Here is a 12,256-nt window from a genome sequence, read left to right as displayed (position 1 = left end):
TAGGCGCATTAGTTGAAATTGGCACACTACATTTTAAATACCACTCCTTTTTAAAAACAAGGAAACATTTCTTTCCAATAATAGGTTGGCATTGTGTTCCTGATTAAAATAGCTTGCATGTATTTGGAACATTTCCATACAAGCACTAGAGGTACGGAACACTAGCAGAGCTACTAGTTGTTAGAGACGAACAGAATCAGTCCCAAAACTAAAAAGAAATCTCACGCATGGGAAATTTCATTAGATTAAATTGATTTTATTACATTTGTCTTTTCATTTGCTCTATGTGAGAGCAACAGCTCAATGTTTTGGCCTTAAAACATTTGTGAGGAGAAACTAGTACAGTTGTACACAAAAAAACATTCACAACCTGTTTAGTTTCCTAATTGCTTAAAGGCTACTGACCGGTGTGGAGATATGGCAATAAACAAAATTGTGGGCCTTACAGTAAATATTTATTAAAGATTATCTGTGCAAATACCCCAATTTGAATGTTTTAAAACAGGATTGAAATACAGTGCCACCAGAAAGTATTTTCCACATTTTGCTGTTACAGACTTATTCTAAAGCTGATTTGAGTATAGTTTTTGTTTAAAAAAATAAAATCTACATAACATCCCACAATGACAAAGTAAAACACATTTACAGACAGTTGTGCAAATTTATAGGTACATAAGTATTCACACCCTTGGCTTAATATTTTTTGCAGCACCTTTGGCAGCAATCACAGCCTCAAGTCTTCTTGGGTATGTCTCTCTGAGCTTGGCACACCTGTTTTGGGGCATTTTCTCCCATTCTTCTCTGCAGATCCTCTCAAGGTCAGTCAGGTTGGATGGGAAGTGTCGGTGAACAGCCATTTTTCGGTCTTTCCAGAGACGTTTGATTGGATTCAAATCCGGGCTCTGGCTGTGCCACTCAAGGACATTCACAGGCTGCTCCTGAAGCCACTACTTTGTTATCTTGGCTGTGTGCTTTGGGTCATTGTCATGTTGGAAGGTGAATTGACGCCCTTGTCTGAGTTCCAAAGCACTCTGCCAGCAAGTTCTTCTGAAGAATTTCTCTACGTTTGGCAGCTGTCATCTTACCCTCTATGCGGACTAGTCACCCATTTCCTGCAACATAAAAACAGCCCCACAGGATAATGCTGCCACCACCATGCTTCACAGAAGGGATGATGTTAGCCAGGTGATGAGCAGCGCCTCTTCTTTTCCAGATATGACGCTTGCAATTCAGGCTAAAAATCAAAAAGCTCTATTTTGGTTTCATCAGACCTGAGAATCCTTGAGGTGCCTTTCGGAAAACTCCAAGGGGGGCTGATTAGTGGAGTGCGTTATCAATGGTTGACCTTCTGGATGGTTCTATCTCCACAAGGGAGGCCCTTCTTCCCCCGGTTACTCAGCTTTGTCGGACGGCCAGATCTAGGAAGGCTCCTGGTGGTTCCAAACTTTTTCCATTTCCGAATAATTGAGACCATAGTGTTTTTCGGGACCTTCAATGCTGCTGAACTTCTTTTGTATCCTTCCCCAGATTTGTGCCTTGACACAATCCATTCTCGGAGGTCTGCAGACAATTCCTAAGACTTCATTGCTTTGTTTCTGCTGTGATATGCACTGCCAACTATGAGACCTGATATAGACAGGTGTGTGCCATTCCAAATGATGTTCAATCAACAGAATTTACCACAGGTGCACTCCATTCAAGTTGTAGAAGCATCTCAAGGATGATCATTGGAAATCAGACAAGTGATCTTAAGTTTGAGTGTCATAGCAAAGGGTGTGAATACTTATTGTACTTTTTCTGTTTAAATGTTTACATGTTTTTATAAATCTACACAAATTTCTGAAAATATGTTTTTACTTTGTCATTATGGGATATTTTATGTAGATTTTTTTAACAGAAAACTATACTGAAATCAGCTTTAGAATAAGTATGTAACAGCAAAATGTAGAAAAGGTGAAGGGGTGTGAATACTTTCTGGCACCACTGTATGTTACATGTGTACCACTTCAAGAGAGCATCACAAAAAATGAAAGGGGTGCATTATAAGAGGGAAGGAGTTTATGACAACTTCATCGTTATTACCAGCAAGGTTACAATCCTAAAACAAAACACTGGGAAATAAATTGTAACAAAGGTATATGGAGCAAGAACAAAATTCACCAGGTTTGTACACTTTCGTACAGCGTTGCAGTCGATGTACCTCAATGCCTCAAAACTCAATGAGTGAGCTGGCATCATTCACATTTACTCAAAGTACATTATACACCTTCATTATATATTGTTATAATCACAAGTGTCTCCCAAAGAAATGACATCATTACTAAATGACTCTGCAGCAAGTGGTACCGTTTTAGTTATAACGCTGGATTTCTTCATACCCATTTTGTCAAGTTTTTAAGGTTTAATGCAGACTGAACAACACACCTTTAGTGACGAGTTTAGTTTTAACTGCAAAGGCATGGACAAGCATGCAACTGTTTATGAGTGTGTTTAGTCACTGTGTTGTTTCTAAAAGGACTATTAAAGTACATTTAGTAGTCAAGTAAACTGTCTCTAAAAATAAGCTCTAATATCTTATTTAAAATTATGCAAAGGAAGATGGTATTTACAAAAGCCATAGTAGAGAATCGATGGCAGTGATTCTGGAGTGTCCCCACAGATTGTCAGTAATGACTATTCCAAGTTGAACATCTTCAGGGATTCTTGAAGGAAGAGAACACACAACATGGATTGAAAAATCCTGCATGTCCCATCCAGATCTTCAACATTTGCTCCTTAATGTTACCATTCTCGATATTAGGACTTTTGTAAGATTTTAGCTTCCACAACAATGGCAGGATTCTCTATGTCGCTTTTGCTCTGAACCATTCTCAGCTCCAGCTGTGCGGGGCTGGGTCTTTTCCCTGGGCCGGCTTTTTCTGAAACATTGCAGAGCGGTTGATAAAATTAACTTCACGGATACTGTATTATTTTTTTCCTCAGATAATTATAGTGATTGTGTCAAATCAGTACAAAAAAGGGTGGGAACAAATTGTATGAAAAAGCCAAAAATCTGAATAGAAACTAAATACCGTTAGCATAAGTAATGGTCCGCTTAATTACGTGGTGCATGACCGAAACAGTCTTTTCACAGGCAGCCTGTGGGAAAAACAGAAAGGCTTTATAACACCAAGTGGTCATTTTAAGATTGTAGCAACTATTAAAGAATTGAGAGGGTTGCAGAGGTGCATGTCTCAACCTTCAGATCTTTGGGGTGATGGTGAGTCCAGGCAAGCAACAAGGCAGCAAACAGGTCCCCCGTCCCCACGAACACAGCATCAACTTTGGGGATGTCCATGTAGATCTTCTGAATGCTAATTGTCCCATCTGGTTTTACTACATGACAGAATGGACAGCAATATTAGGGTGTGATGGGTATTAGATATTGTTTGATTACAGTTTGTTTGTTAAGATTACACAAAAACAAAATAAAACTTTGTGGATCCAGCATGTTTTTTTGAGTGCCAATGGAATTTTGTCCTTGCCCCAGAATGGAAAGGATACAGTGACTACATACAGATTAAAATGGTGTAGTCCTGGCCGCCCATTCATCACCACACAGCAACGCCATTACGTCAATGGGACAGTCCAACCACAATAAAAAAATTTGGGGAAAAAAAATACAAATAAAAAACCTATTCATTTGATTTGTAAGGTTTTATTCACCATGAACCGACTAGTAGCATGCTAACTGACAAACAGATGGCCAAAGAGTGCTCCACGAAGCACTTTTCTAATTAAGAAATTGTTTATTTTTATTATTACTGTGTTACACAAACATTTATTAAAAGTTCATTTATATCGTAAACCCCCACAGAGGGTATAAACGATTGAATGCCAAATGGTCCCGTCCCGTGTACACCGCAGAAGCTGCTGTGGTACTGTACCTATTTTTTGGCTCCCGAGGGCCACCAGGTACTGGTCTCCTTGAGTCGAAGGCAAGTCAGTACTTGTGAGTACCACTGTTTTTGGACCCATTTTGTGAAGCTGCTTCATCGCCTGGGGAGTACACGCAACACAATTGACTCACAATTTTGGATTGCTTTGTATAAAATCTAATTAAATCCCATTACAAAAGCTACTCACCTCAAGAGCATCTTCTGTTGTGAGGATTTTCCTCCCGGTTAATAGCCTGTTAAAGAAAGGCAGCTTTATTCACCTCATCTGTATCATTTACAAACATTTACTAGCATATTTTGTTTTCATATGTCCGACCATGCCTCAACAGTCGCTTTCTTTCTCCACCTCTGTATTAATTAAAAGGCCACTCACTCTGCTTCAAACTGGTTGGGGGTAAGGATGTCAGCCAAAGGCACTACTTTGTCCCGGTAGACTGGCAGAAGTTCCTCTGGGACATACTGTAACAGGCACCAAATGAAAGATTCATTATGGCTTGTTTTTAGGTGACGCTTTTTTTAGGTGTCGCTTTTACTGAGTGTGAAAAAACTACAAATGCATGGATGTAGACATCCACAATGTATAAGACCAGAGATCGTCTTATACTTTGTTCTTAGCCATTTTAAGTCAATTTTGTGGAGTTTTAGCTCACCATTGCACCATGGTCTCCCATTACAGGGTCACAAACTGTTGAAAACAAACAAACGCACGACTCAATTAGTTTTGCATTTGGTCGTTCAAATTTTGAATTGAATCTACCAGTATTGCACTCACCATATACCAAACTGGGATTGGCCACCTTCAACTCTTGAATAATGTCTACCACGGTCATCAGGAAGGACGTGTCCCTGCTGTACCCTTGGGGAAGTGGAAACAAAACATTTGCTGTAAGTGAAATGTGAACTTCAATTGCTCTTGTAAAAACTGTCCAGGTGTTTCTCATAGCTTGAATGAGCGCCACAATAATCGTGAACGATATAAACACTCCTTAAACTCACCTGTGAGGATATAGTCATAGTGGTTCACCTTATTGAGCTTGATGCCCTCATATAGCACATTGAGCTCATCAGCTTTCAATACATGACCCTTCCAGTGGGCATAGCCTGGAACAGACAAAAGTTTTATTAGTGGTGTTTTTAAATAACAAACTAGATTTAGCCAACTAAAATGTAACATTGGGTTGGTCAATTTTTTTCCCCTTTTCTGTCTGATCATTGACTCACTGTGATGCATTCTCCCTCCTAAACAGGGCTTCCACACTGAATAAAGAGGATGTCTTTATCAGGCTGCCAGTTTACCCCCTTTTTTGGTGCCCCTTCACCATGAACCCACAATAAACCCCCACAGCTGTTCGGACTGCAAATGAAAAGACACACAAACACGCAAAGGCGCACCGAGTTCAATACGGGCCCTTCGCTGACCCGTAGCCGGCAGAGAGCACCTCCTGCAGTGAGAAAGCTTTTACAGGGGAAAACACTCGCAGACCTGCAGTGGACATTTTCACATAAGGGTCAAATTACAGAATTGTATTTTAGCCTGCATGAACCAGTTTTAACTGTAAAAGAGAATTAGCTCTATATTAATCTAACTCTGCAAATGTCTCCTACCATGTGGGGATTCACATTCTTCACATGCTTTAGTGTATAAAGCCCAGATCTAATTATAATTCTCTCTTGCGCCACTTTGGGGCCCGAGGTTTCATCCATCCATTCACGTTCTATACCTGTACCACTTATTCTCATTATGGCTGCAGGTGTACTAGAGCCTATCCCAGCTGACTTTGGGTGAGAGGCGGTTTAGAGAATTCAATGAACCTAAACATTTATGTTTTTGAATCGCAGGAGGAAGCCAGAGTACTTAGCGAAAACCCACGCAAGCACTGCATTAACAGGCAAACTCCAAACAGGAAGGCCAGGGCTGAGATTTTAGCTGCGAATCTCAGAACTGTGAAGCATATATGTGCAAACCACTCACCCACCATGCTGCCCCCCAAAGTTTCATTTGGTTTTTTTTATTTGTAGTATCACATTAGTGAAAAGCTGACCAAGACGAAGTCAAAGGATGTGTTAAACTAACGGTTAGTCGTTTCTTCCATAGAATATAAATTTGGCCCCTCACGACAGAAATATCCAGGGCCCCAAAATCAATTACACTGTTGTCCTTGTTACTAACCTGTGAACCATCAACATGATATGAATTTATGCTTGGCAGTGGATCATTAAATATTTATAAACTAGTGCATCAAGTGTGCTAGTACAGTATAAACTGTAGAAAACTGCTGATAGCCAGGTATTAAAAGTTGCATGTACTGTACTACTGGCATGGTGCAAGTAAAAATGGGTGCTAGGCAACATTAATCATCTGTGTTGAACATCTACTTAAGTCGAAACTGTGTAACCTTATCTTTATTTTTCTGTTTTACGAGGGAGGCAAAGTACAAAAGCAGGGGACAGTCATTAACTCCATGTATATATCACACCTTTATCTACGCAATAATACACGTCACCTGATCTTTGATATTTGCACATTCAATTAATACTTTTTATACTGTATATACCATAGTTTTATTTAGCTTTTTATATTGATATTATTTGTACTGTCTTTTGTAGCACCGCGGGCCCTTGAGTACCGTAATTTCAAGCCTCTGTAATTGTTACCCATATTGCAGAATTGACAATAGAGGCACCTCGAACCTTGAATAAAGCCAACTGATTAAAATGGTGCATCTGACTTTCTTGAAGTGCAAACCATAATATTTTCCTGTATATTTGAGGAAGGAAAGGTACTTAAAGCAAAGTGTACATGGCCATGTTTTAAGATGTTTTGAAATCTACACCAAAGACAAAAGGGTAGCATCCATCCATCCATTTTCTGAGCCCCTTCTCCTCACTAGGGTCGTGGGCATGCTGGAGCCTATCCCAGCGATCATCGGGCAGGAGGCGGGTTACACCCCAAACTGGTTGCCAGCCAATCGCAGGGCACATACAAACAAACAACATTTGCACTGACATTCACACCTACGGGCAATTTAGAGTCCCCAATTAATGCATGTTTTTGGGATGTGGGTGGAAACCGGAGTGCCCGGAGAAAACCCACGCAGGTACGGGGAGAAAATGCAAACTCCACACAGGCGGGACCGGGGATTGAACCCCGCTCCTCAGAACTGTGAGGCTGACGCTCTAACCAGTCATCCACCGTGCCGCCAAAAGGGTAGCAATAAAAACAAAATAATACCACACAATTTCCTCAAAAGCATGAGTCAACCTGTGTGATTGGAGAACTGCACAGAGTTGATGGAGTCCACTTCAAAGCCCAGAACCTGAGAAAAGATGAACAGTGGTGTCATTAAAACGAAGCTCAATCAAGTCGCTGGAAATTCAGTTACAATCTTAGTAACACCACTAGAATGTTATTACTGCAGATAAAAAAAAAAAAAAAAAAACACTGCAGAACACTGGCATTCAATTATTTATTTTCTATGTCTCTAATAATAAACTATTTGTTTGTAAATAATGCAACAACAAGGTCCACAAACATAACCATGTGGACCTTAAAAAATAAATATTAATAATTGGCAGTTGTTTTAAGATTCACGGGTCACAGATTCAACTAACGTTAGCTTTTTTTCTCATCCACTTCAGTAGTTTAAACAAACAAATTTCATTGGGGAAAACTTCAGTGACAAAAAATGAAAAAAAAATAAAACATTGCATACCTGTCTGGCAGTGTTTTTTTTAATTTTTTTTACATAGCCCTCATTTTGGGTAAGATTAGATTGTACAAGGCCATTGTGTAGTATACTGCATGTTTACAAGGAATATCTATATGTAAAAAAATATTCCATAGAGCAGTTAAATCGAATCAAAACTTTATAAAAGTTTAAGTTCTATTAGACTTTTTGGGGACAAAAAAGGTGAACTACCCACACGTAGGGCAAGTTTTCAAACTACTGACACTGTTCAACAACATTGAACGCATCTAGGTAAAATAAATGTATGTTGCACTCACGTGACACTTTTAGAAATTGTTTCTAGTTTCCTTTCATTGGTAATATTATTTCCAGTTTAGGAATGCAAGACGTGAGCACAAGATGAAATCTATTCCATAACGATGATGCAAAAAATTATACGAGTAAAAAAGGAAGACACGCTTGGAATAATGTTAGCTACAACAGGTACAAGCAGTGTACGCAAGAGGCAACATCTACCTGCAGAGGGAATGTTGCCGACTTATTTCCAACATATCCTCGGACAACATGACTCTGAATGGACAAAACGCGACATTCCATCGCTGCCATGAGCCAATCTGGAATTAAAACCACGGAACGGAGACAACGCACAGGACAAGTCCGAGAGCAGCACCATTCAAACTCTGCACAGCCGCAGACTCGCCTAAAGTAAGCATGGAGCCTGTCCAATTCGTCCGCGACGATGAACGCCCCTTCCGCTCGGACCTCGAGTTTTTCAACTCATACGCTGTCACTCAAACGGTTTCATCGTGGGTTCGTTAAATTGCATGTTTGGCTAACCGAGCACAAATTCGACTTCCGCATACACCAAAATACCCGGCTGTGTTATTTTTTTTTTTAACCTTTTATTTCAATCGCAGCAATACAAACCGGTACATTACAATATACTTGTAAAAAATATGGTCCTTCGTACTAATATTATTTATCACAATAAAAACAAAAATATATACTATCATTATATATCGTATACACATAAGAAATACAACTATAAGTATAAATAATGTTTTCTAGTTGCAGCCCATGTGGTACCGCTATCCAACAGGACAAACTACAATATGGCGATTTGTCACAACTAATTTGGATTATATATATACAAAAAAAAATGTACATGGGATTATGTCATTCATCTACTTTAATTTCGAATATAACCGATTTATACCCGCTTGAAATACAACCATTTAAGAAGTATACAATTTATTTATACTGAAAATATAAGTCATCATTCTTGCATGTACAGTGCTTATGTTCATTAAATTACAGTACAATAATAACAACCTGAAGTTTGGCAACGCTCATACTAGATTGCCTTTGGCCCTCTTTGACCGCCAGGTGGCAGCTCAAGACCAACATACTGTAATCAGCTTCCACTGGGCAAATATCTAAAACTGAGGCACAGCAGAAAAAGAGCAAGCGTCCAACAAAATGTAAACAATGATCACGACTTGTGCAGTGTGCTCTGGTGTCTTCATGGGTTCAATCGGTCCCTTCAGAACGCAACGCAACAAGATACTTATGTTTGGATATTATTTTCAGCATGGGAAATTGTTAGCTACTTGTGTGTAGCCACATTATTTTAGGGTCTGTTCTAATTTAATGCTAATTGTATCATTTGTGTTATTATTTGTATACAATGTTCACGGTCTGATGGCGATTTGATGCATCTTAATCAATAAATCATATAGTGCTTTATACCTTTGTCCCCTTTAGTTCTTTTGTATATAAATGTATTGATGGGGTACCCAAGAAATTTTCCTACTCTCCCTTCATGCATGCTCTTTAGGGTTTAAATCTGAGGATTGACATGGCCAGTTTAAAACCATATACTTTTTGCCCCGATGAACACCTTCTTCTTTGGCTTTATGTTGCTGCACGATGAAGAATCTTCCAAACAGTTTGGTGACATCTTTTGTGAAACTGTTCAGGGGTTGGATTTCAGCCTGGCCTTCCAATTCCTCTTGCTATTAAGTGGTTCGCACTTTGTGGTGTAGCCTCTGTACTTCTGTTGACAACGTTTTGGGTGAACAGTAGATTGCGATACCTTCCATGCCCTACCACTTGTTTTAGGGTCTTTCTTTTCATCTCTCAAAATGTTTCTGTCATCAGAATCAGAATCAGAATCATCTTTATTTGCCAAGTATGTCCAAAACACACAAGGAATTTGTCTCCGGTAGTTGGAGCCGCTCTAGTACAACAGACAGTCAATTTACAGAACACTTTGGAGACAGAGACATTGACAAAAAACAATTGTGCAAAAAGATGCAGAGTCCTCTAGCACTTAGAGCAGTTCGAATAACTAATATTGCAATAGACCGGTGCAATGACCATTGTGCAAGGGGCGCTGAGACTTCAAGGAGTATATGCGGTTTAAAGTGACGAGTAGTGCGATAATCTGGGACAATGTTGGTTGTGCAAATGTTACAGATACTCCTCAATCAGTGTGCAAATGGAGCAGATGCTACTCTGGCATGAGTGGCCAGTATATGCAAATAGTGCAGCATGGCGAGACAACGACAGTGAGTGCACGAGTAGTACATAATTGGCCCCACAGAAATTTGACAACGAACTCAAGTCAAAAAATAAAAAAATAAAAAAATTGCCAGCTTGTTGTAATGGAATTATAGGTTAGGTGTTAAAGGAGTTGATCGCAAGAGGGAAGAAGCTGTTGGAATGTCTACTAGTTCTAGTTTGCATCAACTGCTGCTGTCCTTGGTCCACCCGCTCAATGTCTGTTTCATCTTCATGACTTTCCAAATGTCTTTCTTGGCAAAGGTCAATGTTTGTGCAATTACTCTGAGGGATTTTCCAGCATCTTTGCAATTGCTTGTTTTTCTAAGCATAGTGTCACAATCCTATTTTTGTTGCCGCCTTGCTTTGTTTTTTTACTTTCTGTTTGCTGTTTTGGTGCAATTCTATTTTCATTATGTTATTACTGTGTGCTTGATAAAGTATAATATTAGAGTACAATTCTCCTCATTAAAAAAATGTTTTTTTTTAGGGGGGAGGCTGGAACGGACTAATGGCATTTCCATTCATATCAATGGGGAAAAGTGATTTGAGATACAAGTAGTGGCGGTTCTAGAGCAATTTTACTGGTGAGGCTGGGGACAGGGGTTTTGTCACAGGGGCACAGTTTTAAATACATATGCGCACGCGCGCACGCACACACACACACACACACACAAATAGTCGGAATTGATTTATTCATAGTTTTTGTTATTTGGATTCGATATTTTTTTTTTCTAAGCCTGGCTTGGGACTAGACTGAAAATTAGCTGAAACTAGACCTCATCTATGAATTCCCATTTTTTGTTCCCATTTTTAAAGTCAACAAAGAGCAGTGGAGAGGAATACACAACCTTTCAGCAACACAATAGGATTGTGTGAATAACATTTATTATAATGGGCTACTGTTGCAGGCTTGCTTGGTTTTGTGTTTTGTGTAACCGTTAACTAATGTTACCGAGAAGCACGCAATCACCTAAAGCTGCTATCATGATTCATGAAGTTGGCTAACAACAATATTTCACCATAGTTATTTCCTTTTTAGTTTGTAGTCATTTGTTTCTTGGTTGCGGCACTTGCCAAATGGATAGACACTTTGTGTAGGGGTTTTCAACAAAACACACTTAAAGGATCCCACTTGAATATTGAACTTGAGCGAAATGTAATAGTTTCGGCTTTTGTGTCGGTGCAATAACACACTTTTAATATTGTCATACTGTAGCACTGAGAGAAATGGACGCATGCCAGGGAACATGCCTAGCAACATGTACATGCAGTAGTTATGCGTCACTTGTAATGTTAGACATTTTTTCTGTTTCCCTGTAATAATAGTTGTCTGTGTGTTTTACTCGCGTGTTGGTTTTCGTTTTTTGTTGCATTGTTTTAACTATAAGTGTAAGTTGTGCTCTGTGTAGTGACTCATTGTTTGTTTTCTTTTGCAGCAAGTGCATAGGTAGTGGGCATGATTAGCTGAGGTTGCTGTCTTACTACACTACTGTGTCGTAACTGTATGGAGGAAGGGGGGGTACAGGCATGGTGTTGAGGAGGCACGGGCCTCCCTGGCCCCGCCAAGAACCACCACTGGATACGAGCGGTTCGAATTATGTGTGGTCAAAGAATGGATTAAACTTGTATCTCAAGGCATGAAAATAAACTACATTTAATTTTCTTAAATAATTGGTTAATAAGATATATATTAAAATTAATAAATAATAGTTAAAAAAATATTTTTGTAAAAACATAATTTTACATCCATGTTAACTTCCCCTTTATTTATTTATGTGTTTTGACTTTTTCTACAAATGATGTGGCCTAATATTAAAAAATATATCAATAAAAATAAAACAATCAAATGTGGCTCTTAAGCATCACAGGAAACAATTCAGCTTTTGTCGCATTCCGTGGTATTTTTAAACTGCCCTGTGGCATCTTCAATCGACCAAATGAGATTAGCGGGAACTGTGGCAACCGAGCCTGCCGAGTGCTGACCATTGGCGGCCGGGGATTGGATGCGGACGTCACACGGCCACCGACCGGAACTCGGCCCGCCCGTTGCCGCCTGTCGCCCGT

General features: G+C 39.4%; 1 protein-coding gene across 3 annotated transcripts; it reads right to left on the bottom strand.

The window, feature by feature from the left end:
- Positions 1–2,040: 2,040 nt before the first annotated feature.
- On the bottom strand, positions 2,041–8,491 carry LOC133486980 (pyridoxal kinase-like). 3 transcript variants are annotated; one of them, XM_061792896.1, is made up of 12 exons: positions 8,144–8,491; positions 7,201–7,255; positions 4,935–5,039; positions 4,711–4,794; positions 4,589–4,623; positions 4,312–4,397; positions 4,126–4,171; positions 3,927–4,038; positions 3,239–3,375; positions 3,072–3,138; positions 2,786–2,918; positions 2,041–2,702 (listed from the first exon to the last, which is right to left on the bottom strand). In XM_061792896.1, exons 1-11 carry the CDS (start codon positions 8,231–8,233, stop codon positions 2,797–2,799), a joined length of 939 nt encoding a protein of 312 aa, XP_061648880.1. In that variant the 5' UTR covers positions 8,234–8,491; the 3' UTR covers positions 2,041–2,702; positions 2,786–2,796. The 3 variants fall into 3 exon arrangements, with proteins under 3 accessions (XP_061648880.1, XP_061648879.1, XP_061648881.1); XM_061792895.1 differs by having other exon boundaries at positions 2,041–2,918; XM_061792897.1 differs by lacking the exons at positions 2,041–2,702; positions 2,786–2,918; positions 3,072–3,138; positions 3,239–3,375 and adding an exon at positions 3,382–3,575.
- Positions 8,492–12,256: the final 3,765 nt, after the last annotated feature.

This window comes from Phyllopteryx taeniolatus, chromosome 12 (genome assembly GCF_024500385.1).
Source record: "Phyllopteryx taeniolatus isolate TA_2022b chromosome 12, UOR_Ptae_1.2, whole genome shotgun sequence".
In the NCBI taxonomy this organism is placed as follows: domain Eukaryota; kingdom Metazoa; phylum Chordata; class Actinopteri; order Syngnathiformes; family Syngnathidae; genus Phyllopteryx; species Phyllopteryx taeniolatus.
Note: the sequence above shows the minus strand (reverse complement) of the source record. Positions and strands in the feature narration are given on the sequence as shown.

Coding starts and splice junctions, on each gene's coding strand:
- LOC133486980 (XM_061792895.1), bottom strand. CDS start 8,233: ATGGCAGCGATGGAATGTCGCGTTTTGTCCATTCAGAGTCATGTTGTC. Junction 5,040..7,200: donor GCAGTTCTCCAATCACACAG/GTTGACTCATGC, acceptor TGTCTGTTCCAG/GCTATGCCCACTGGAAGGGT. Junction 4,039..4,125: donor CAACAGAAGATGCTCTTGAG/GTGAGTAGCTTT, acceptor TGTACTCCCCAG/GCGATGAAGCAGCTTCACAA.